Source organism: Olea europaea, chromosome 13 (genome assembly GCF_002742605.1).
Source record: "Olea europaea var. sylvestris chromosome 13, O_europaea_v1, whole genome shotgun sequence".
Taxonomy (NCBI): domain Eukaryota; kingdom Viridiplantae; phylum Streptophyta; class Magnoliopsida; order Lamiales; family Oleaceae; genus Olea; species Olea europaea.
In genome coordinates, this window is record NC_036249.1 from 17900901 (window position 1) to 17922933 (window position 22033).

Sequence of the window (22033 nt, forward strand, 5' to 3'; positions counted from 1 at the left end):
ACGGGGGCGATGAGTTCATAGGGAATCTGCAGCTTGTAATATATTTTGGGATAAAATCTTATAAATCATTTAAATTATATTCTTTTTACTCTTTCTTTCATTTCCTAAAAGAAATTATGAATGAATAAATAAATTTGGTTCTATTAAAAAAATGATTTTTTTTTTTTTTTGTTCTTCCATATCTTTATTTACATTTAATTTTTTTATGATCATAATTTATGCTAAGTTAAATAAAAAAATAAATAAAGTACACTTATCAAATATCAAAGACATAATAAAGTTAGAATTGAATAATTAAATTTCAAAGTTCAGAATTTTTGTTACATTTGCAATATTTGTTCATTGTTTAAAAAAAAAAAAAAAAAATTTGAAAAATATTATTGAGATTTAACCATTTGTGCAAAAAGGAAAAAATGAACATTTTTAAGTTAAAAGACACTTTATCTTATATAAGCTAAATTTGAGTTAAAAGACATCACTCATATCTGATAACATAAACTCCAAGTGAATGTTCTCTTTTCCCATAAAAATGTATGTAATTGTACATCACATAATTAATTACAGAGATAAAGACTGAAACATTTAACCAAAATAAAAGCCTTCAAAAACTTACACAGGCAACATGTACAATAAAATCAAATTGTTCTAAGAGATTCAGATAAAATCCAATGATCCTGCTACTATATATACTCTTCTCTTGAGATCTTCACCACTTGAAAGCCGCTTGCATCAATTGAGGGCATATAATTTAACACTAACAAAATGGTATAAAATCTTTCTTCAAACGTATGGATCTGGACCTTTCCCGGGGTCTTAATGTTACTTGAATTATAAGATAAATGCTTGATTTCTTTCTATGTTCCTGGCTTGATCCATGCAGAACAGCTAGCAACACAATGAGAATCAATTGGATTAACTCACCTGTTCTCCTATCAAATCAAGTCCAACAACTAGGAAAGTGATACCTTGAAACAAGAGGAAATAGAAGTGAATTCCCTGTGCGGATAACAAGCTTCTCATCGATGCAGTCAACAATATGAATGCAAGAGCAAGTTCCTTCCTGTATAGACGGTTTCTTCTTTTTTTCCTGGTCTTTTTGGTCATTTCTAGTTTGTTAAGCTCGGCAAGACCTGATTCGGAGGATGACCTGTGGACCCAGCCACTTTCCACCAAAGGCGCCGATTCATTTTCCACCATGGCGACTAAATCTGCTTCTGATGATCTACCCAATTTCTTGGTGACGATCCACTCATAAGAACTTCCCAACTGGAAGAGTCCTGATACCATGGCATTGAACTTGGTCACAGACATGGTGTTCTCGAAAAGAAGATAAGGCACGATAAATGGAAATGATCGAGGAGACGGAAGGATGTTCAGTATAGAGACAAGTCCTGGGATATAACAAACAACCCAAAAGGGCAGCTGAGCTTCTGGCAGGAACATGGTCAACGGAAGAATAATGCAGAAGAGAGTAAACGAATAAAATGGTAGTATAAGCTTCCGCAGGAGGAAGAAGAGAAATATCAGATTTGCTTTCTTCACCCAGCTCACCTGAAATGTTAAAAGTCTATAAAAGTAAAATGATAGCCTACAATCAATGCAATAACTTGGTAGAGTGCGGAAATTTTGAACTTGATAAGAAGAACTAGTGCATAATAAATAAATATATGCTTCATTCTGTGAGTGTTTTGAATTGGTTGTAACCTACAAAGCATTGACACTGACACGTGTGTCCGACATGACACGAGTCTACTACACCGACACGCGATTTTTCAAAAAAAAAAAAGTATTAACATGACACGTCGTCGACACGTTAATTAAATTCTTTAAAATTCTTCATTTATATAGTATAAATTTAGTTTTATATTCATTATTAATTATTCTTCTTGAAATTTTTTAAATATGAGTATATATTTGTTGTTTACTAATTACTTTGAATTAAAAATATATAATATTTCAAATAAAAAAAATATCATGGTAAAGTGTTCGAGGAGTATCGGTATCCGACCAGTGTCAAACAAGAAACACGCCACCCTAGTTGAAATGTCTGTGCAACAGAGGTAGTATGAGGATATTGATAATCATTGGATTATAGAAATTCTTCACGGATAAAGAAAGATTTACTTAAACTAATTCATGCTTATGAGCAGTCAAGCACTTCTAAAACACCTAATATGTGTGGGTGAAATATGATGTAGAAATCTGTGGGTAATATGTGAAGGAGATGGGGGACTCAGACCCTCCACTATGAAAGAAACAGGAAAGGGACAGGGACAGGGATCAGAGCTCGTGTGAAGTGCCTCAAAAAACATGGGAAATGATGCAATCTCTTTTAGAGATATACTTTATTTTCTGTACTGACAAAAATTTAAACTAGAACACAAATGCTAGTCACATGTACTGTTCAGATGCTTAATCTCAAGTGCAAGAGCTGTGTCGAAAACTACACTCTATTTTTTGAAATCAAATTTACCATTTTTTCATCTTCATGATTGGCAGAATATTTTCTTTCCCATGAAAATAAAGTTAAAGAACTCGCTTTTCCCTGTCTTTTTCCATATTGATTACACCTATGAATTCAGTACCTACTACAAAGCTGAATACCTTGTTGTTTAGTCTAATTTTCATTTCACCCATGCATGCTACAAATTCACTTTAGGCTAGAAAACTGACTGAAAAAGTAGATAGTTGGACTCACCAACCTTCGAGCGTAGTATGTCAACAAAGCACAAGCGGAACAACTGCATGGGTCCTGAGTGCCAGCGGTGTTGCTGTTTTTTGTATGCCTCGTAAGATTCAGGTAGTTCACATAAACACTGCACAAGATGAAAAAGAACTGAACAACCATATGGCACAAGTATTATGTGTTAAGGACAGCAAAATTCTAAATAGCTGACAAACCTTGACATCATTCAGATAGATAAATTTCCAACCATAAAGGTGAGCACGGACAGCAATATCCATGTCTTCAACGGTTGTTCGCTCCAACCAGCCACCGCAGTCCTCCAGGGCTTTGATTCTCCACACACCAGCAGTTCCATTAAAACCAAAGAAGTTGATGAACCACCCATTGACTTGTTGCTCGACCTCAAAATGGAAAGCCAGATTTATGTTCTGCAACCTTGTCAGCAAATTCTCGTCCTTGTTGACGAAACTCCACCTGGTTTGAACCAGGGCAAGATCATCTTTTCCCTTCAAAATACAAGAAACAATTTGTTCCTTCCACAATATTTACATCATCCTAATTATTATTTAGCCTCCGTTAGGTAAAATTTATAAATCATTTATAAATGGCCAAACTTCATTTTCAACCACTTATTTCAAAGACTTCCGAGTATTATCCACTTATCCACCACTCCTTTCTATCTATTCATAAATTGGATCTTTATAAATTCTTCCCAAACTGAGGCTTATAAAGCTCGGATGATTTAGACAGTTATGTATATAGAAAAGTGTTTCAGCCATGTCCAGATCCTTCCGACGTGAGGCTCCATATGTCAACGACATGGGAAACATGGTTGTTTGAAGCATAATTTGTCATTATTCATATTCAACCTAAACAAGGTGAATGAAAAGCAAGTACCCACTTTACAAGACACTTTCCCACAGTTATTGGTTTTGGCCATCTTTCCCCATATATTATACTCTTTTTGGTTTAAAAATTGCAGCTTTTCTTTACTTAAGGACACTATGCAGCCTTACACTCATCACTCCAGCAGGTCTCAAGTTTTAAGCTGGACTCAAGGTGTTAATAAAACTACATTACGCCTTAGGCCAAAGAGCAACATCATGTATTAGTCATCTCAGCCTTAGCATTCGGACTTTGGCACTACAGCCTAGTAATTGACTCTTATAGCTGGTATGGGAGTTACCCTGTGCTAAACAAAGACTGAAAGAAAATGTGCAGAAACTTCCAATGTCAATTAAAAAGATGAAAAAATGAAAAATATGCGCTTATAAAAGGATCTCTACAGTCCATGTATCAACGTATAAATCAATTTTATTTTTTAAGAAAAATTACGTTCTTGATCACTTAAAATGTGTTATCTAGATTACCTTAAAATAAGGAATAGTTTTCTTCAGAAAATCTGAAGCGGGCTGGAAATCCGCATCAAATATTGCGACAAACTCATAATCTTTGACATAATCACGATGCATTGCAGACTTAAGATTCCCTGCCTTATAGCCTGTGCGAACAAGACGATGTATGTATATGATGTGCACACCCTTTTGTTGCCATTTATGCACTTCTGCCTTAATGAGAGCCTGAACATCTGTATCATCAGAATCATCCAGTATTTGTACAAGCATTCTCTCCCTAGGCCAATCTTGAATACATACTGCTGCAATAGATTGTTGATATACCTGAGCACCATTGTACAAAGAACTCAAAATCACAATAGATGGAACTACTTCAATATTGTAAAAACGGAGATATGCTATCTGAAGTCAATGACTGATTGATTTCATTTTTCACTTAGTGTCTCCAGATAGAAAAATTATCCTGAGGAGAGGATACTTCCACTTAAAATGACATTGAGACACTCTTTCGAGCCAGACACAGAGTTCGATAAAGATAGTTTAAACTTACATCATTAAATTATGTAAATAGATATTAGTTACCATAAGTTAACATATAGTAACTTTTTATATTAATAGAGTTTTATTTACATCACTAAATTATGTTTCAGTATGAACAATAGCAATAATCTTAAATAAAAAATTCAATTGGTTCTATGTTTATAAATATGAATGTATCAAGAAAGCGTAATCATGTCTAAGTGCACTCATTCTCTAATGGAACAGAAATGTTATAAAAACAGTCTGTTGAATGAAGTTTTTCTATGAGAGATGGATAGCCTCAACCTAATATGACATCATGAGCTTCATAGGCTTCCAGTCATCAATAGCAAACAGAGTTTGCTAATAATTATGACATTTCTCAACCTCTTTTTTTATATTGTTTACCATGCTCTTCCTCAGGCTTATATGAATTTGATTCTTCATTGTCCTTTTATTCACACATTTCAACCAAGCACCACAACATGATGATTCCAGATAAACCCTTGTTTTCAAAAAGTTCTCTTCTTGTGGGGAGTGTAAGATTTAGGCAATAAAGATAATAATATTTACGAAAAAGATCAACATGATGATTAAAAAAAAAAAATTATGAGACAATACTTTTGCAAGTGAATAGTACTTCAAGGATATACCATTACAGAACTTAACTTGAAAAGATAAATGTGAAACCAACGAATTTGTTTGTCCATGCTAATCATCTGATACCTTGATAGTGTCTTTGGCAATTTTAATATGAAGGTGTTTTCATTCAAGGTTTAGAATACTGTCATGGAAGATCTGGAGCCCATAGACGTTAAAAATAAATAAATAATAAATAATAAAAAGCTATTTTGTTTATAATAAATGGCATTTATGATTGTTTTTCCAACTAAGGACTTTAGCTCAATTAGAACAAGTGACATTTTGAATTTAATATTTTGTGGCAAAGCTAATTGTATGAACAATAAAAACTTTAATTAATGATAGTAATGCAGGGAAAAAGACATAACACTTTCCTCTGAACATATATGCATCTTGTGTGAAAAAAATGTCTATTAATTGAATTTCATCATAAATGGTATTGTTTGCTCAAGAAGGGTAAATATGTTACTAGTACACAAAATAGTGACCAACAATTCACCATGTCTAGAGCAAAGGTTAAAACATTCTCAAGGTCACATATCAAGTTGTGTTGTTTGAATTGTTTTGAGCATGTTGCACAATTACAGTCAGTCTCATCAAAGAAGTAAAGAAATGATGAATGTGTTTCATATAGAATAGTTAAGACTACATGGACTTAAATATTGAGACAAAGTTAGTGAGAGGAAATTTAAAGACATGAAGTGGATGGCTTGTGGTAACAATTCTTCGAGTTCAGAAGTTGCAAGAATATCCTATTCTTTCCTCATAACAGGTCCTTTCATTTGGCTTTCAAAGCTGAGGACCGAAAGAAATTGAAGTTACGGAAAAATGAGCAACTCTTTGTTCATTTTGAGGATATTTATAACCAATCAACCAACTAATAAATGTGCTATAGGAAGCTGAACGAGGGCTCAAGCTAAGAAGCAACTTAACATTAGGATGCGTATTTGCACTAGCAAACAATAGTTTACTCTAAGTATCCACCTAAAACAAAACTTAATATCTACACCATCATATGCTTTAGTACATTCACTTCAATCAATATTCATTGTAGTAAATAAAATAACGTGAAAATTAGTAAAAAGATAAATCTCCTTGGGGATTTTGAAAACGTGCATCTTCTTACCTCCCTCTCATTGCACATTGGTATTTGCACCATCACCATTGGATAATCCTCCAAATTCACGCCCCCATTTTCGGCATCTTCCATGAACTCCATCTCCGCTTCTGGTCTCAGTCCTCTAAACTTGATATAAAAACACCCCAGCACCAATACTAACCGATCCACCGATTGTATCATGAACAACACGATGCACGCATTTGTCAAGCTCTGCAATGGCGGTGCCAGGTAATTCGCCCTTATTCTTAACCATTTGGCATAGATATACTCAACTAAGTCCTCAACCTCCGATTCCAGAGTCGGAGGACTAAAATGCCAGCCTTTAAAGTAGGCAATGAGCTCGAAAACCAACAAAACAATACTCATCAACAAGAAAAGCTTAATGATCTTATAAAACCTCGATTCAGACCGATAAGAACTGGAGGAGCTGGACGAGACACGGCGCTTCGCGGTGCGAATGAGGGTAATAAATCCATTGGTTATAAAGGCCAAGAAATGTGCGATTTGATGGACCTTAAGGAGGTAAATCCATGAAAGCTGGCGGGCACTGCGTGTCCGGTCCTTCTCCGACACCGAAGCCGCTGCCGCCGTGGAGGCGCTGCGTATATCAACCGTCAAAACACTGGAAGTTTCCGATGAAGATAATAGCTCGTTGTGGTCGCTTGCTCTTTGCTTGTTCCACCATTCTTGAAATTCATAGTTTGGTGAAGGAGACATATGTAAATGGGTATGGATATAGATACACAAAGGGAAGTGTATGTATAGATTGGATCTGTGTAATTTTCTGTATCAATGGCGGATCATTGCAGTGCAATGGGATCCGGGGAATGGGGGAGAGTTGGAACTTGAGACGAAGCTAAATTTGGGAGATGTATTCAATTGGGATTTTAAAAATTTTGATAGATTATTTTTTTAAATTGTGATTTTTATGGATTTTGTGTATTTTTTATAAATTTGTACGAAATTAGTGGAAGTTTTTTTTTAGATTTGTATGGATTTTCATTTTAAAATTTTTATAGATTTTTGTGAAATTCAAGAGATTTTTGAAGTTTTTTATTTTAAAATAGAATTTATGTGAATTTGGTATTAAATTCTTACACATGAGGTGCTAGTTTTCACAGTTCTCTTTTTCCTTTTCCTTTTTCTTCCCATATAATAAAAAAAATTAGAAAATAAAAATTTAAGACTTTAATTAAATAAATAATAATCAAAATTATGTATGTGTAATAGTATACTATTAAAATAAATAAAAATCAATATATTTAAATTTAATTATAAATCTTCCATATAAGATTTTATAGTTTAATAAAAAAAAGATATTTTTCAAAAAAAAAAGAACGAAAAAAAAACTGCTAGAGTCCAATTTAATTTTTCATAGAAAATATAAATAAATAATAAGAGAGAACGAAAAATAAATGAAATATAATTAATAGAAAAAAATTTGAATTATATATGTCCATGTAAAGTTAAAGGAAAGAAAGATTGAAATGTTATTTTATTTTATTTTATTTTATTGTGAAAATCTCCCAAAATCTCGTAATTAATGAACAACAAATTTTAAGGTTGTATATGAATACTTTCTGCTTAAAAGTTAGTATTTCAGAGACTTTTGTAAAAGTCTCTAAAAATCATTAAAATTTGAATACATCAGATTTATAGAAACTTTTAAAAAGTTTTAATTGAATACACCGTAATTTTTAGAGATTTTTTAAAAAATTTATAAAAATTTTAATTGAATACACCATGACTTTTAGAGAGTTTCTAAAACTCTCAATTGAATACACCTCTCTTAGAAGTCAAGAAGAGGGTTTTTTAATCCATTTTTTGTTATTTTCCTCTGTTTTTATAGTGTTTTATGAGCATGTTTGGATAAACCTAAAAAATATATAATGACTTTTAATTTTTCATTTTAATAATACTCACTTTTTCCTTGTTTTTAAATAAAAAATTTTAATTTTATAAAGAGTAATGTTACACTGAACCCATTTATGTGGCAATAGTTAGATTATTAGAATTAGAGCAATGCTAAAGGTACACAATTGTTGTATATAGAGGTGTCCACACATGAGGTGGAGCCTGAGCAAGGTCAGCCCTACCTCATGTGACGGGTGCGGATACTCATATGTACAAATATAGATATAAGTTATAATGAATGTTTATTAATGAGAATTGTTCCACTTCCCCTTAGATAGTCATAGGCATAATTTTTAAAAAAATAAGTCTAACTTATTATGAATTATAAGTAATTTATTTATATCTTTAATTATTTAAATTAGAAAAATGATCTACTAATAATTTTTGTTTAGTTTATGTTAAACAACGATAATAAAATATCAATTAATCGGCAAATCATTTAATAGCCATTTTATATTCATTTATACACAATATTTTATTGAATTCTATTAAAATTCATTAAAATCTATGTGTGTCAACTGAGATTTTAATCAATTTCATAAAAATTCATTAAAAAATCGATGTCATCAATAACATGTAATTGTAAAGAGATTCCAAGGAATTTAGATGGATTTCTAGTTCAAAAATACACAAAACAAACTCTTTTAAAATTTCATATTTTATTAATGAGATTCTTATACATTCTGACAAAATTTATTCATATTTACAAAATATGAATCACTCGTATATGATGGAAATCAAATTTTGTCCTATCTTTTATTAGAGATTACTCTGTGAAGAATACGAATCGGAGTTTTAAAATCTTTTAGAATCCATTAAAATTCTAATAGAAGACGCTCCCCTTAGTTTGTGGAATTTATTATAAATTTGTTCATCAATTAATTAATATGTCATGTTATTTTCGCTTAGCGTAAATTAAATATTGGTACTCAAGTAGATATTTAAACTATTATTATATTGTAAATTCACTTATTTACTTATAAGTAATTTGTTTAAACATTTAGCCAAACATTTTGATACTGTGTTCTTGTCCAATCAGCAAGTAATCTTATTTCTGGCATGTGGAAACAGCTCATGTGGTGGTAGCCCGAGAATTTTTCACGCGCCTTTCATCAGGTGTTAAATTCCACTTGCTCCAGCAGCATGTTTTGTACATAACAATATTAAACCCTTTTTGGTATAAAAATTTTAATCTCAAGTCAAAGTCGGTAATTGATTTAAGGGATAATTGCAATTGAGGTTCCAAACTTGCAAATAGTAATAGACTTTTTACTAACCTTTCAATTGTTGTAGTCGTCGCTCCAAATCTTTCAAATTATAATAGAAGAGGACCCAATGGACGATTTCCATACAATATATCGCTAGTTGACTCAAAAAATAAACTTTGACCATATATTTCTCAATTTAAAAGGGAAAAATAGTAATTTAATATATTTTTCCATAAACTAATTAAAAACTTAAATAAAATAAAAAAAAGGAAAGAGAAGGAAAGGAAAAGCAAAAGCTATCATCTTCTCTCTCACCTCACCTTCCCTCAACCCCACCCCCAATCCCTTAACCCAAAATCAGAAATCTGCCATACCATTGCCATCGACCATCACCACCGTGTCCTTCGACCACCACTGCTACCACCGCCACCATATAAGGAATAACTTCAAGCTTGTCCTCAAACCACAATCTTTTTTTGCTTGTAGTTTTATATTATTACATTTGCATCTCTCTCTTAAACTCTCTTGACCGAATGGAAGTTTCAGATTTTGAACACAAACTCCCTCTAGACAACTTCAATTGCTGTTGGAGCATCAAGACCTTGGGGGTGCTGCTACTAATCTGATTTGTCTCATGTAAGAACCTGTGGGCTTATGGGCTGGTTTGTCTTCCAGATATTGGGTCAGTCTGTCTTCCTATTAATTCCTTTAAGTATTGTATTGGGTCATTAGTTAATAAAGTCCAATGGGTTATGCTTAACCCAGTCCAGTAGTAGGAATAAATGCCAGAGTTGACTGAGTCCACAGTCATGTCCGAGTCTTTAGGAAGAGTCTGTAGTGCAGTAGTCATGTTCCTTATTTTTCTGAAGTAGAGTCTGTTAGAGGAAGACGTGGGGAACTGGAAGTTGTGGTCATTTGTTTTGTATTTAACCTTGAAGATATATGAAAAAAGCATCTATCTAGCAAGTTGCACCATCACAGGTGTTTGGAGGTGAATCCCTTCGAAGTGATTCAGCATTCATTGTTCTTTTTCACTCATATATCAAGTTGATTCCTAACATTTTGGTATCAGAGCCAGGTTGTCCTTTAATGGAGACCAGGAATATGCAATTGGAGAAGGCAATTGCCAACCTAAAGGAGTCTCAGGTGGCGCAACAGGAAGCTACTGAACAGAGGTTCTTGCAATTTCGAGCAGAGCACCAACAGACCATGGAGGCTTTAACCCAACAGATGCAGACACTCTCCAGTCATATGGCCACTCTTGTGAAGTAGCAAGGCAAAAAAGTAGAAGAACCAGAACCCATAAACAGTGCACGTCAACAAGTAAATTCGAATCCCATAGCCCACATTCAACCCGTTGAAGATTTGGGAGGTATTCAAGTCCGCTCTGCCAGACTGGATTTTCCTCGTTTTAATGGAGAGGATCCTAAGAGTTGTATCTATAGGGCAAATCAGTTTTTTGCCCACAACCAAACTAACCCTCTACATAGGTTGGTTCTGGCTTCATTCCACATGGAAGGGAAGGCTCTTTCTTGGTATCAAGATTTAGAAGCTACGGGTGGGATAACTAGTTGGGAGGGATTCTTAACTTCCCTTCAAACTAGATTTGGCCCATCTGCATTTGAAGACCCTATGGCAGACCTAACACGGTTGAAGCAAACGTCTACAGTAGAAGCCTACAAGTCAGAATTTGAAGTGATTTCCAACCAGCTACGTGGGTTGGCTGAGCCTTATAAACTAAGCTGTTTTATAAGTGGCCTACGAGAAGAGATAAGGTACCAGGTGAGAATGCTAAACCCTACAACTCTAAATTCTGCATATGGACTGGCTACAATGCAAGAAGAAAATGTGGCTGCACTCAAAAGGGCTTCTAGAGCCCTTTCAAGTCCCAATCGTGCTACTTATAGCCCACCTTCAACTCAAGGGGCTACAATTGGGGACCGTCGATCAGTTGTTTCAATTCCAAGGCTCACACATGCTCAAATAAAGGAGAAAAGAGAGAATGGCCTTTGCTTTAGTTGTGATGAAAAATGGGGCCTAGGACATAAGTGCAAAACAGGGAGGGTGATGCTCATGGAATTGGGAGAGGAAGAACCTGAGGAAAATCGACCCATTACTCACAATAGGCATCGGTTACTAACCAACTCTTCTCAAGAGATGGTGGAAAGGTCCACATTAATGGGTGGTACTAGTGAAGGTTCAGAAGTTCACTTGGAGGAGCAATTGGTGGAACCAGAAATTTCAATTCACGCTATCTTGGGATCTCCAAATCCCGAGACTATACGGATGAAAGGCCAAATATTGGGGCTGAAGTGGTGGTATTAATTGATACTGGCAGCACCCACAATTTTGTGGATCCAGCCATTCCCAAAAGGGCCCATGTGCAGATAGAAACTTCTAAGGGGCTGTTGGTTAAAGTGGCCAATGGAGATGCTGTTTACAATTCTGGAAAGTGTTCTGATCTGCCCTTGAAGATGCAGGGTAAAATCTACATAGCAGATTTTTACATGCTTACCTTGGGCGGTTGTGATGCAGTCTTGGGAGTTCAATGGATGCGCACTGTGGGGCCAATCCTTTTAGATTTTAACAAGCTCAGAATAGAGTTCAAGTTAGGAGACCAACAACATTGCCTGCAAGGTATTCCTCCCTCTGGTAACACATTAATTAAGGGTACTAAGTTTGGTAGAGCTAACATGATCAAATCTAAGGGAATAGTAATACAGCTAATGGATAATTTGGAAATGCCTTTTTATTCTATTGAGTCTATTCCATGTCCAGAAATCCAGGCCCTACTCCAACAGTTTTCCAAAGTGTTCGAGGAACCGAAGGGATTACCTCCCTCTAGAACCCAAGATCACCATATTATGCTAAAAGATGAAGCTAAACCAGTTTGTGTCCGACCTTATAGATACCCCTACTTCCAAAAGGCTGAAATAGAAAAATTAGTTAATGAATTGCTCAAAAATGGTCTTATCCGCCCAAGTCAGAGCCCTTTTTCATCCCCTGTCCTCTTAGTTAGGAAATCTGATGGGAGTTGGAGGCTTTGTATTGACTATAGGTCACTCAATGCTGAGACAATTAAAGCTAAATTTTCTATTCCTATAGTTGATGAACTCCTAGATGAGTTACATGGTGCCACAATCTTTTCTAAGTTAGACCTAAGGTCCGGATATCATCAAATTTGGGTGGCTGAAAATGACATTTCAAAAACTGCCTTTAGGACTCATGAAGGCCATTACGAATTTTTGGTTATGCCCTTTGGACTAACTAATGTCCCTTCCACCTTTCAAAGTCTCGTGAATGACATATTTAAACCATTCCTTAGAAAGTTTTACTTGTATTCTTTGATGATACACTCATATACAGCAAGAACATGACGGAACATCTATTCCACCTCAAGTCTGTCCTAGAAACTCTTCAACAGCACCAGTTATTCGCTAAAATGTCCAAATGTAAATTCTGTTGTCCAGAAATTGATTACCTAGGCCATATCATCTCTATAGAAGAGGTAAGGCCGGATCCTAGCAAGTTGGAAGCCATGCTTAATTGGCCATTCCCAACATCCATAAAATCTTTAAGAGGGTTCTTAGGCCTTACTGGCTACTACAGGAAATTTATTAAAGGTTATGGCCAAATAGCTGTCCCTCTCACAGCCATTCTAAAGAAAAATTCCTTCCATTAGACTGATAGTGCTAAAGAGGCATTTTTAAATTTAAAGCAAGCAATAACTAGTCCCCCTGTGTTGGCTCTCCCTAACTTTGATTTACCCTTTATGATTCAATGTGATGCTAGTGGACAGGGTATAGGGGCGGTTTTGATGCAACAAGGGAGGCCATTAGCATTCATGAGTCATACAATCAAAGGGAAGGCACTACAGCTCTCTACCTATGAAAAGGAGCTCATGGCAGTGGTATTGGCAGTAAAAAAGTGGCGGCCCTACCTGTTTGGTCACTTATTCACTGTACAAACTGACCAGCAGAGCTTGAAATACCTTTTGGAGCAGAGGATAGGTACACCACAGCAACAAAAATGGCTTACCAAGCTGTTGGGTTATGATATGAAGGTAGAGTACAAGCCAGGAAGAGAAAACAAGGTTGCTGATGCCTTATCTAGAAGGGAAATAGAAAATAATGAGGGCCAGTTACTTGCTATAACCTCTCCTCAGTTAACATGGATGGAAGATTTGAAGAAAAGCTATGAAGACGACCCTACTTTACAGTTGAAGTTGCAACAATTCAGGGAAGGAAAACTGGATTCTAACTTGTACTCTCTAAGGAATGGGTTACTGATATATAAAGGCAGAATCTATGCAGGTTCTAATCCTACAATTAAGGATCAGATAAAGTACTACGTTCATAACATCCCTATGGGAGGACACTCGGGCTATCTAAAGACACTAAAAAGGGCAAGGGCAGAGTTCATTTGGCCAGGCATGCAAAAAGAATTGAAGCAGTATGTGAAAGAGTGTGACACATGCCAAAGAAATAAAACCGAGATTGTTTTACCAGCTGGACTTCTTCAACCGCTACCAATTCCTACCCAGGTATGGACTGATATATCCATGGATTTTATCGATGGACTTCCTCATTCTAACGGCCATACAACTATCTTGGTAGTGGTTAATCGCCTATCAAAATATGCCCACTTTATTTCTCTAGCCCACCCATATACTGCAGCCAAAATCGCCCATATATTCTTATCCCATATCTTTAAACTTCATGGCATGCCAAGTTCCATAGTTACAGATAGGGACAAAACATTCACATCTATGTTCTGGAAGGAGCTATTCAAATTACAAGGGACTAAACTTTGTTTTAGCTCAGCTTACCATCCTCAATCTGATGGTCAAACTGAGATTGTAAACAAATGCTTAGAACAGTATATCTACGATGCTTCTCAGAAGACAAGCCAGGAGAATGGGCTAAGTGGCTACCGTTGACTGAATGGTGGTATAACACAAACTACCACATGGCTACGAAATTGACTCCCTTTTGAATCTGTATATGGCTACCCACCGCCTAAGTTGCATGCATACACAGCAGGGACCACTAGTTTACAGGCTGTGGAAGATTCCTTGCTTGGCCGAGATAAACTACTCCAGCTCCTTCGCCAGAACTTGGTAGCGGCTCAGAACCGCATGAAGAAATTTAGCGACTTAAAGCGTTCTGACCGTCAATTTGAAAAAGGAGATCATGTTTTCCTTCACCTTCAACCATATCGGCAACACTCTGTCACAACTCGCAAGAATCAGAAACTCAGTCCTAGATTTTATGGGCCATATAAAATTGAAGAAAAGATTGGAGAGGCTGCTTACCGATTAGCTCTTCCACCAGAATCCTTGATTCACCCCGTATTTCATGTGTCATGTTTGAAAAAGCAGCTGGGCGAATCACATGCACGAGCTCCATCCGTGCCACCAATGTCTAATGAAGGGTCAGTGAGGCCAGAGCCAGAACAAATCCTCAAGCAGAGGACAATTCAGAAGCGAAATAGAGTGGAAGAAGAAGTTTTAGTTCGTTGGAAAGGACTAACAGTTGAAGATGATTCTTGGGAAAAGCTCCGTGACTTACACTTCCATTTTCCCAACCTTGCGGGCAAGGTTTTTTAAGGGGTGGGGAATGTAAGAACCTGTGGGCTTATGGGCTGGTTTGTCTTCCAGTTATTGGGTCAGTCTGTCTTCCTATTAATTCCTTTAAGTATTGTATTGGGTCATTAGTTAATGAAGTCCAATGGGTTATGCTTAACCCAGTCCAGTAGTAGGAATAAATGCTAGAGTTGGCTGAGTCCACAGTCATGTCCGAGTCTTTAGGAAGAGTCTGTAGTGCAGTAGTCATGTTCCTTATTTTTCTGAAGTAGAGTCTGTTAGAGGAAGACGTGGGGAACTGGAAGTTGTGGTCATTTGTTTTGTATTTAACCTTGAAGATATATGAAAAAAAGCATCTATCTGGCAAGTTGCACCATCACAGGTGTTTGGAGGTGAATCCCCTCAAAGTGATTCAGCATTCATTGTTCTTTTTCACTCATAGATCAAGTTGATTCCTAACATCTCAGCTTTAAAACCAACTCCACTGACTGGCCTTCAAATTGGCTAAGCAAAGTCAACGACGACTTGTGGTCGTCTCAAGCCGCTATAAAGGACACATCCCAAGTGAAACTGGAGTTCGAAGATGGAATAGACAACAACATTTGGTCAAGAAAATCATCATGCGACGACGTCGGATCGAAGTGGGATGACGTCTGGGGTTGACCATTTTGATGATTATTCATTTTTTGGACTGATAGTTCTTGGTTTAACAAGGAATTGGTGTTCGTGGCTTCCAATTCCCTACAGCCAACCGAATCTATAGATGTCTTGATATGTAGAGGGAGAGTTGAGGGTGGTCGATTTTGAATTGGGTGGAGTTGAGTGTGGAGGATTTCAATGACCTGATTTGGTTATATTCATGGCAGTGGTGGCCAATGGTGATAGTGGTCGATGGCGGTAGGCGTGACGATGGCAAATTTCTAGTTTTGGGTTGAGGGGTAGATGAAGAAGATAGTCTTTCCTTTTTTTCTTGTTCTTTTTTCCTTCTTTTTATTTTTATTTTTTGTTTTTGTTTTTGTTTTTTATTTAAGTTTTTTATTTTTTTCTGGGAAAATATTAAATTACTATTTTGCCGATTAAAATTGAGTAAAATGTGGTCGAAATTATTTTTTTGGTCATGTAACAACAAATTGGATGGAAACCGTGCATTGGAGCCTCAACTATTACGATTTGAAAGGTTTGGAGTTATGGCTACAGCAATTGAAGTGTTAGAAAAGAGTCTACCATTGTTTGAAAGGTTTGGGACCTCAAGTGCAATTATCCCTTCATTTAATTATATATTTCATGAAATTCATAACTTAAATTCATAACTTGTTAACTATATGTTTAAATAACTTTTATCAAAATCTACTAATAATATAATTTTAAATTACACCAAACGGAGGCTAAAGGGTAAAAAAAATGAAAATCTCATTTGTTTATTACATTGTATAACATAATATATTGTTCTTATGATCAATACGACGTTTACAATTATAGGTGGGATTGATCTTACTCTTCATTAACATTACATCCCTATTTGGTGTGGATTAAATCCTTGACAAAAAATTAAATCAAAGTTAACAATTAATTTTAATTAAATATTTCATGAAATTCACAATTTTTCAGCCACACATTTCATCAATTTATATCAAAATTTACTAAAAATATTATTTTTGGCTACACCAAACAGTGGCATAGTTTAAGGATTATGCATATACTTGGGAATGTGTTTATAAATACTAATAAAAATAAAATTTGTCAAATTGCTTTTTATCCACAATCTGCAAGTACACTTCTTCATCATTCATTTTTATTTATTTATAATCAGCTCCTCGGACATATACTAAATTGAAGTTAGATGAACAAAGAATATGTTAATTGTCAATTAAAGTCATATGAATCGAGAATATACCTAATTTGAATCTTTTATTGCGCATACATACATTGTATATCATTTTTATGGGCCGAAATGTAAAGCACCCAATATGTCAACGTATCATATTTTAAAGTCACAAACCACAATAAGAATTAAATTAATTGTATGTTTTTGGTCTTTAAAGTTTAAATAAATCAATTCGATCCAACCGATTTTGATCGTTAACATGAAAGTGATCAATAATCCACGAAAATAAAAAGAATACTATTCGCTTATTGTGATCGAAACTTTTCGAAACCTCCCCCTTGAAAAAGAAAAACGTTCAATCCGTCTGATTAAATTGATTTTTTCTTGAGAAATTTTAAGTTTTGCCAAACAAGAATAAAACATGTGAGGCGTGTCACATTGGGAGCCACTAGACGTACAGAAATTTTTTTTACAAATCCTTTACAGAATACATACAGCGTGGAGTGGGTGAATAATTTTTTGGATTATTTTACTCACATGGAATCCACTCTCATGTGAGTATCTCGAATTCTTCTGTGATGAAAAATTCTGTACACACGTAATTTTCCGTGTCACATTGCGAACGTGTGTTTGGACTTTTGCTGGAACAATGTATTGGGCCATAATCATTGGCTTTTTATCTATTTGGAACCTTTTTTGTCATTGTGTCTCAATGTTACTTTCAAAGCCCGATATAAGATTACTTATTAGTCCCTAATCATACAATTTACTGATCGACCAAGATAACAAACTCAATTATGCACTCGTTTGGCGGGATTTAAAATTATTTTTTTAACAAATTTTAAAAAATTGATGAAATTTGTAATTAAAAAGTTGAGGATCCCATGAAATATATGATTAAAATTAATTGTTGATTTTAATTTTAATTTAAATTCTTACTGGGACTATATAATATATTAGACAGTTTACTATGTTTAATTCAAAATTAAATTACGAAAATCTTATTTAGTCCTTGTTTGATGAAAATCAAAATTTGAGTAATTTTAATGAATGCTTATTGAACTTTATTTTATATAATTATTTGCTCATTGAACAATAAATTATAACTCGTTACTCGTCCATCTATCTAACATCTTATCTATCCAAGTAGGGTTGTCAATGAATCGGATATGGAGCAGATCTGTCCAAATTCGATCCGATAATCCAACGAATATTTGATTGTTAAATCCATATCCGATTTGCTATGTTATTGGATATCCGATACGATAATCTTATCCGAATTTTTTTCCACCAATTTTTTCCAAAAAAATATATTTTAACTATCTTGATGGGCTCACCTAATATACTATAAGGCCCAAATCAATTTTTTATCCAAGTGATGCTCCTTTAGTTCTTTTTAAAGAAGATTTCTCTTGGAATGTTTTAATAATCTTCCTATGTGGGATACTACATTTTTAAAGGGTACTTCTCTTCTAATATTTTAGTGGTCTTTCAATGTGAGATACTACTCAATTGTCAATTCTAAGTGTTTACTAATTTATTTTATTATTTTCATTAAAAATCATAGCCTTAACAAAATTAAAATAAAAAAGAATATCAATTTTAACAAAGTAAATTATTTTTGGACATATTAATTATTAGTTTTTGATGTTATAAAACAAATTACTATAGATATTTTTATCTTATTTTAATTAATAAAAAATTAAACATCTTTGAATGTTTCAAGGAAAAATATTATACTATTATCTAATATTATTTATTATTCGAAAATTATGCGTAAAGCATAATATAAGTTTCAAAATGGAAAAAATTATGTTTAATAAATTATGATATAATATATAAAATATATATTATTATTATAATAAATCGGATCAGATCGACATATATCTATATTAGCTCTATTTAGTTAACGGATTATCGAATTCGGATCTTAATCGGATTATCGGATTGAAACTTTAAATCCATCTCCCATTAATTTCATCGAATTCGGATCAAAATTCAATCTATTGACAGCCCTATATCCAACACCTGTATTATCTGCGCTATAAGGGTGATTAGCAAAAAAGTCCCTAACGTTTACATGTATTGCTAAAATAGTCCCTATCGTTTTAAATTTGACATTTGCACCCTCATTTCAAATTTTTCTTGCAAAATTGGTTCTTTCCATCACTTTCCGTTAATTTCACCATTAAATAAATGCATGAAATTCACTTACATTATTTGAAAAGGGTAAATTAGTCAAGTCACTATAATTTTATGGGGGGGGGGGGGGGGAGTTCTTGTAGTTTGCATAGAGTTATACAGTGGCCAACAAAATCCCCAAATTGAGTAAACCACATCAAACCTCACTTTTCCAAAATCTTCCAAAAGGAAGAAGCAGCCCTTCGAACCCATTATACTACCATCTTCCCTCTGCCATCCCAACACTAGCAACTGCAATGTTGACATCGCTAAATTTTATTTTCAAATTTTGAAATGGATAGTGGTTTTCATAAATCAATTTTACTTTGGCAACCCACTCCATGACAAGGCTTGCTACCCAACCAATGATCACAACATACATTTTATCACTTGAAGTTCCCCTTTTGTTCATGTTAATTTATTTTGTACTTTTCCATCTGGAAATGTGTACAGATTTGGATATGTAATTTATTTATACAACCCATTCAATGATGGCATTTGATGACATTGGAAAAGCTATTTTTTGTTTCAAATACAATTTTAACCTCTTATCCTATTTCAAATTTGGAATAAAAAAAAAATGTAAGACAAAAATCTAAAGTTTAGGCTGTCAAATAGGATGTGCCTATTTTTATCCTTTTCTTTTAAATATTTTAATCAATATAGTTTTTATATAGAAAATGTTAGGCTTCATCATTGAACATATTGAGGTGAATAAAGTTATCTATCTAAAGAGTTCTCTATATTTTTTAACAGATTTTCATAGTTGAATTGCATTAGTTATTGAAATTTATAAACATTTATTTACATGTTTATTTTATAAACGGATTTTATAAACAGATTTGTATGTTTATTTACATGCTTTGAGATTTGCTTAATAGTTATTTGTGCTAAATGGCTAAGGGATTAGGTATGATATTTGCCGACATCGTTTTGAGATGGAGTATAAACTTGTAAATTATATCAAATCATAAGGATGATATTCACCAAAAACTTTCAGAGGGGAAAAATATATAGTGACTTGACTAATTTACCATTTTCAAAAAACGTGAGTGAATTTCATGCATTTATTTAACGGTGGAATTAACGGAATGTGACGGAAAGGACCACTTTCATATGAAAGGTTTGAAATGAAGGTACAAATGTCAAATTTGAAATGATATGAACTATTTTAGCAATGAATACAAACGATAGGGACATTTTTTATTATTTATCCACGCTATAATCAACTAATGGAATATGACATGTAATGACGAAAATCCGACATGGCACGTAATGGATGTGAAATCGAGCCAAAGGTGCAAAAAGGTCCAATGTATTGATAACATGCTTTTCAATCAACCGTTCCAAATTGAAACCCAAATTCCCCCCCCCGCAAAAAGGTCCTATGTATTGATAACATGCTTTTCAATAAACTGTTCCAAATTGAAACCCAAATTCACCCCCAAATCAATGAAGAACCCTAAAATTCGCCACCAAAATCCCAGCAGAAAATCTTGATGTTCGGAAACTATACACACACACAGACAATTGACTCAACGAGAGGCTGATTAGCTGGTAGTATGGTTTCTTTATACGCGAGAAGAATGGGTAAATAAGGAGCTCGGCATTTCGAATGAAATGGAAAGTGGAATCTGATGCTCCATTCGGCCCCCAGAGCAAAGGAAAAATGGAATTTTGAAAGAAATGAAAAGTGGAAAAGTAAACTCCACTTGGGACTTTGACTAAAAAGAGAGGTTGATTAGTTGGGTGAAATTTTTCTTTTTTTTGCATGTTTTCACAACAATATTCTGGTCTCTTGTCAAAAGCAAATAATTTTTTTGGTTAGGTGACTGGTTTATTGCGAGAACCTCTGTTTTTCACTTTCATGCTGCATCCATGAGTCTGGAATAACTTATTGAAGTTTATGAGCGTAAGAAAACTGCTTGGTATCAACTTGTGGTCTACTCCAATTCGAGAATGAATGCAAACAAAAGTGTCTTCATTATTGGTGCCACCAACAGGCCTAATATAATCAATCATGCGCTTTTTCGTCATGGACGTCTCGATCAATTGATTTACATCTGTAAATAAGTAAAATTGTCTTAAAGATTGGAACCACCATATTAACATTTTTCCCTGTATTGTAGTAGGAAAATTGATGGCTTGTTTTCTGATTGTATTGAAGCTATAAATGAATGGAATGGAATTTAATCCTTCATGTGTTTTAAGGATTAGTTTTAAATATTAATCTTTTCGTGTTTTTTATATGACACTTGCTGGTTGATGAGCATCAACTATCAGGATGCATCCTGATTCATGCATTAGAACTCTGATGCATTGCGTCAAATTGCATTTAGCCTGTGCAATTCGATGTTTAAAAACTGATGCAAATTACAACACCAACTAATTTTTTGCAAATAACATCAAAAAAGCTTCCATTCATTCCATTAAGAAAGCACAGTATACTAATTTAAGTAGCTCTATACAACACTAACTAGTTTGCTGCAAAATATGGCATAACTTTTAAAGTAAAGGACTAAAAACGATATGTGTTTTACTAAGTAGCTGCATGGGTCTTTTTCGTTGGAGGTGCAAATGGCATCGAGCCTCTTACCACTCTTCTGTTCTTTTCTCTAGCTGCCCTTTTCCGTATATTTTCTTGAATTTCAATATGTTGCAAATCTTCCACTACAATTTGGAGTGGGATATTTTCAGTTGGGATTTGCACAAATGCTTCAGTTGCCACGCCTTTCTCAGCCCTTGAAGAACCTGGCTCAGTAAGTGAAGGGGCACTCGAGTCATATTGTACAACATTTCTCGAACCTAATCCAAGCATTGGCATAAACTGGAACTCAAATGGTGGAGGTGGCTGAACTTCATTTCTCGAACTCTTGTCTGATCTCCTAGGCATTAGCTTTGCCTATGACAAAATGGAAAGAGCAAAAATCGGGCAATAATCAGTTTGGATGCATATTAAACACAAGCCAATACTTGTACGCTCTACATCATAAGCAAGC

The 22033-nt window shown here is 34.5% G+C and overlaps 2 protein-coding genes and 1 long non-coding RNA gene across 3 annotated transcripts; 2 read left to right on the forward strand and 1 right to left on the reverse strand.

Annotated features, from left to right (window-relative positions):
* Positions 1-486: 486 nt before the first annotated feature.
* Positions 487-7197, reverse strand: LOC111407764 (probable xyloglucan glycosyltransferase 6). The gene is made up of 5 exons (XM_023037427.1): positions 6329-7197; positions 4057-4365; positions 2902-3192; positions 2703-2816; positions 487-1551 (listed from the first exon to the last, which is right to left on the reverse strand). The coding sequence occupies exons 1-5, from the start codon at positions 7037-7039 to the stop codon at positions 913-915; spliced, it is 2064 nt and encodes a 687-aa protein (XP_022893195.1). The 5' UTR covers positions 7040-7197; the 3' UTR covers positions 487-912.
* A 3759-nt stretch (positions 7198-10956) lies between these two features.
* LOC111408499 lies at positions 10957-13126 on the forward strand. Its single transcript, XM_023038248.1, has 3 exons — positions 10957-11576; positions 11642-12607; positions 12811-13126. The coding sequence occupies exons 1-3, from the start codon at positions 10957-10959 to the stop codon at positions 13124-13126; spliced, it is 1902 nt and encodes a 633-aa protein (XP_022894016.1).
* A 7317-nt stretch (positions 13127-20443) lies between these two features.
* Positions 20444-21228, forward strand: LOC111408240. The gene is made up of 2 exons (XR_002705311.1): positions 20444-20770; positions 20863-21228. It is a non-coding gene; the product is annotated as an uncharacterized LOC111408240 (long non-coding RNA).
* Positions 21229-22033: the final 805 nt, after the last annotated feature.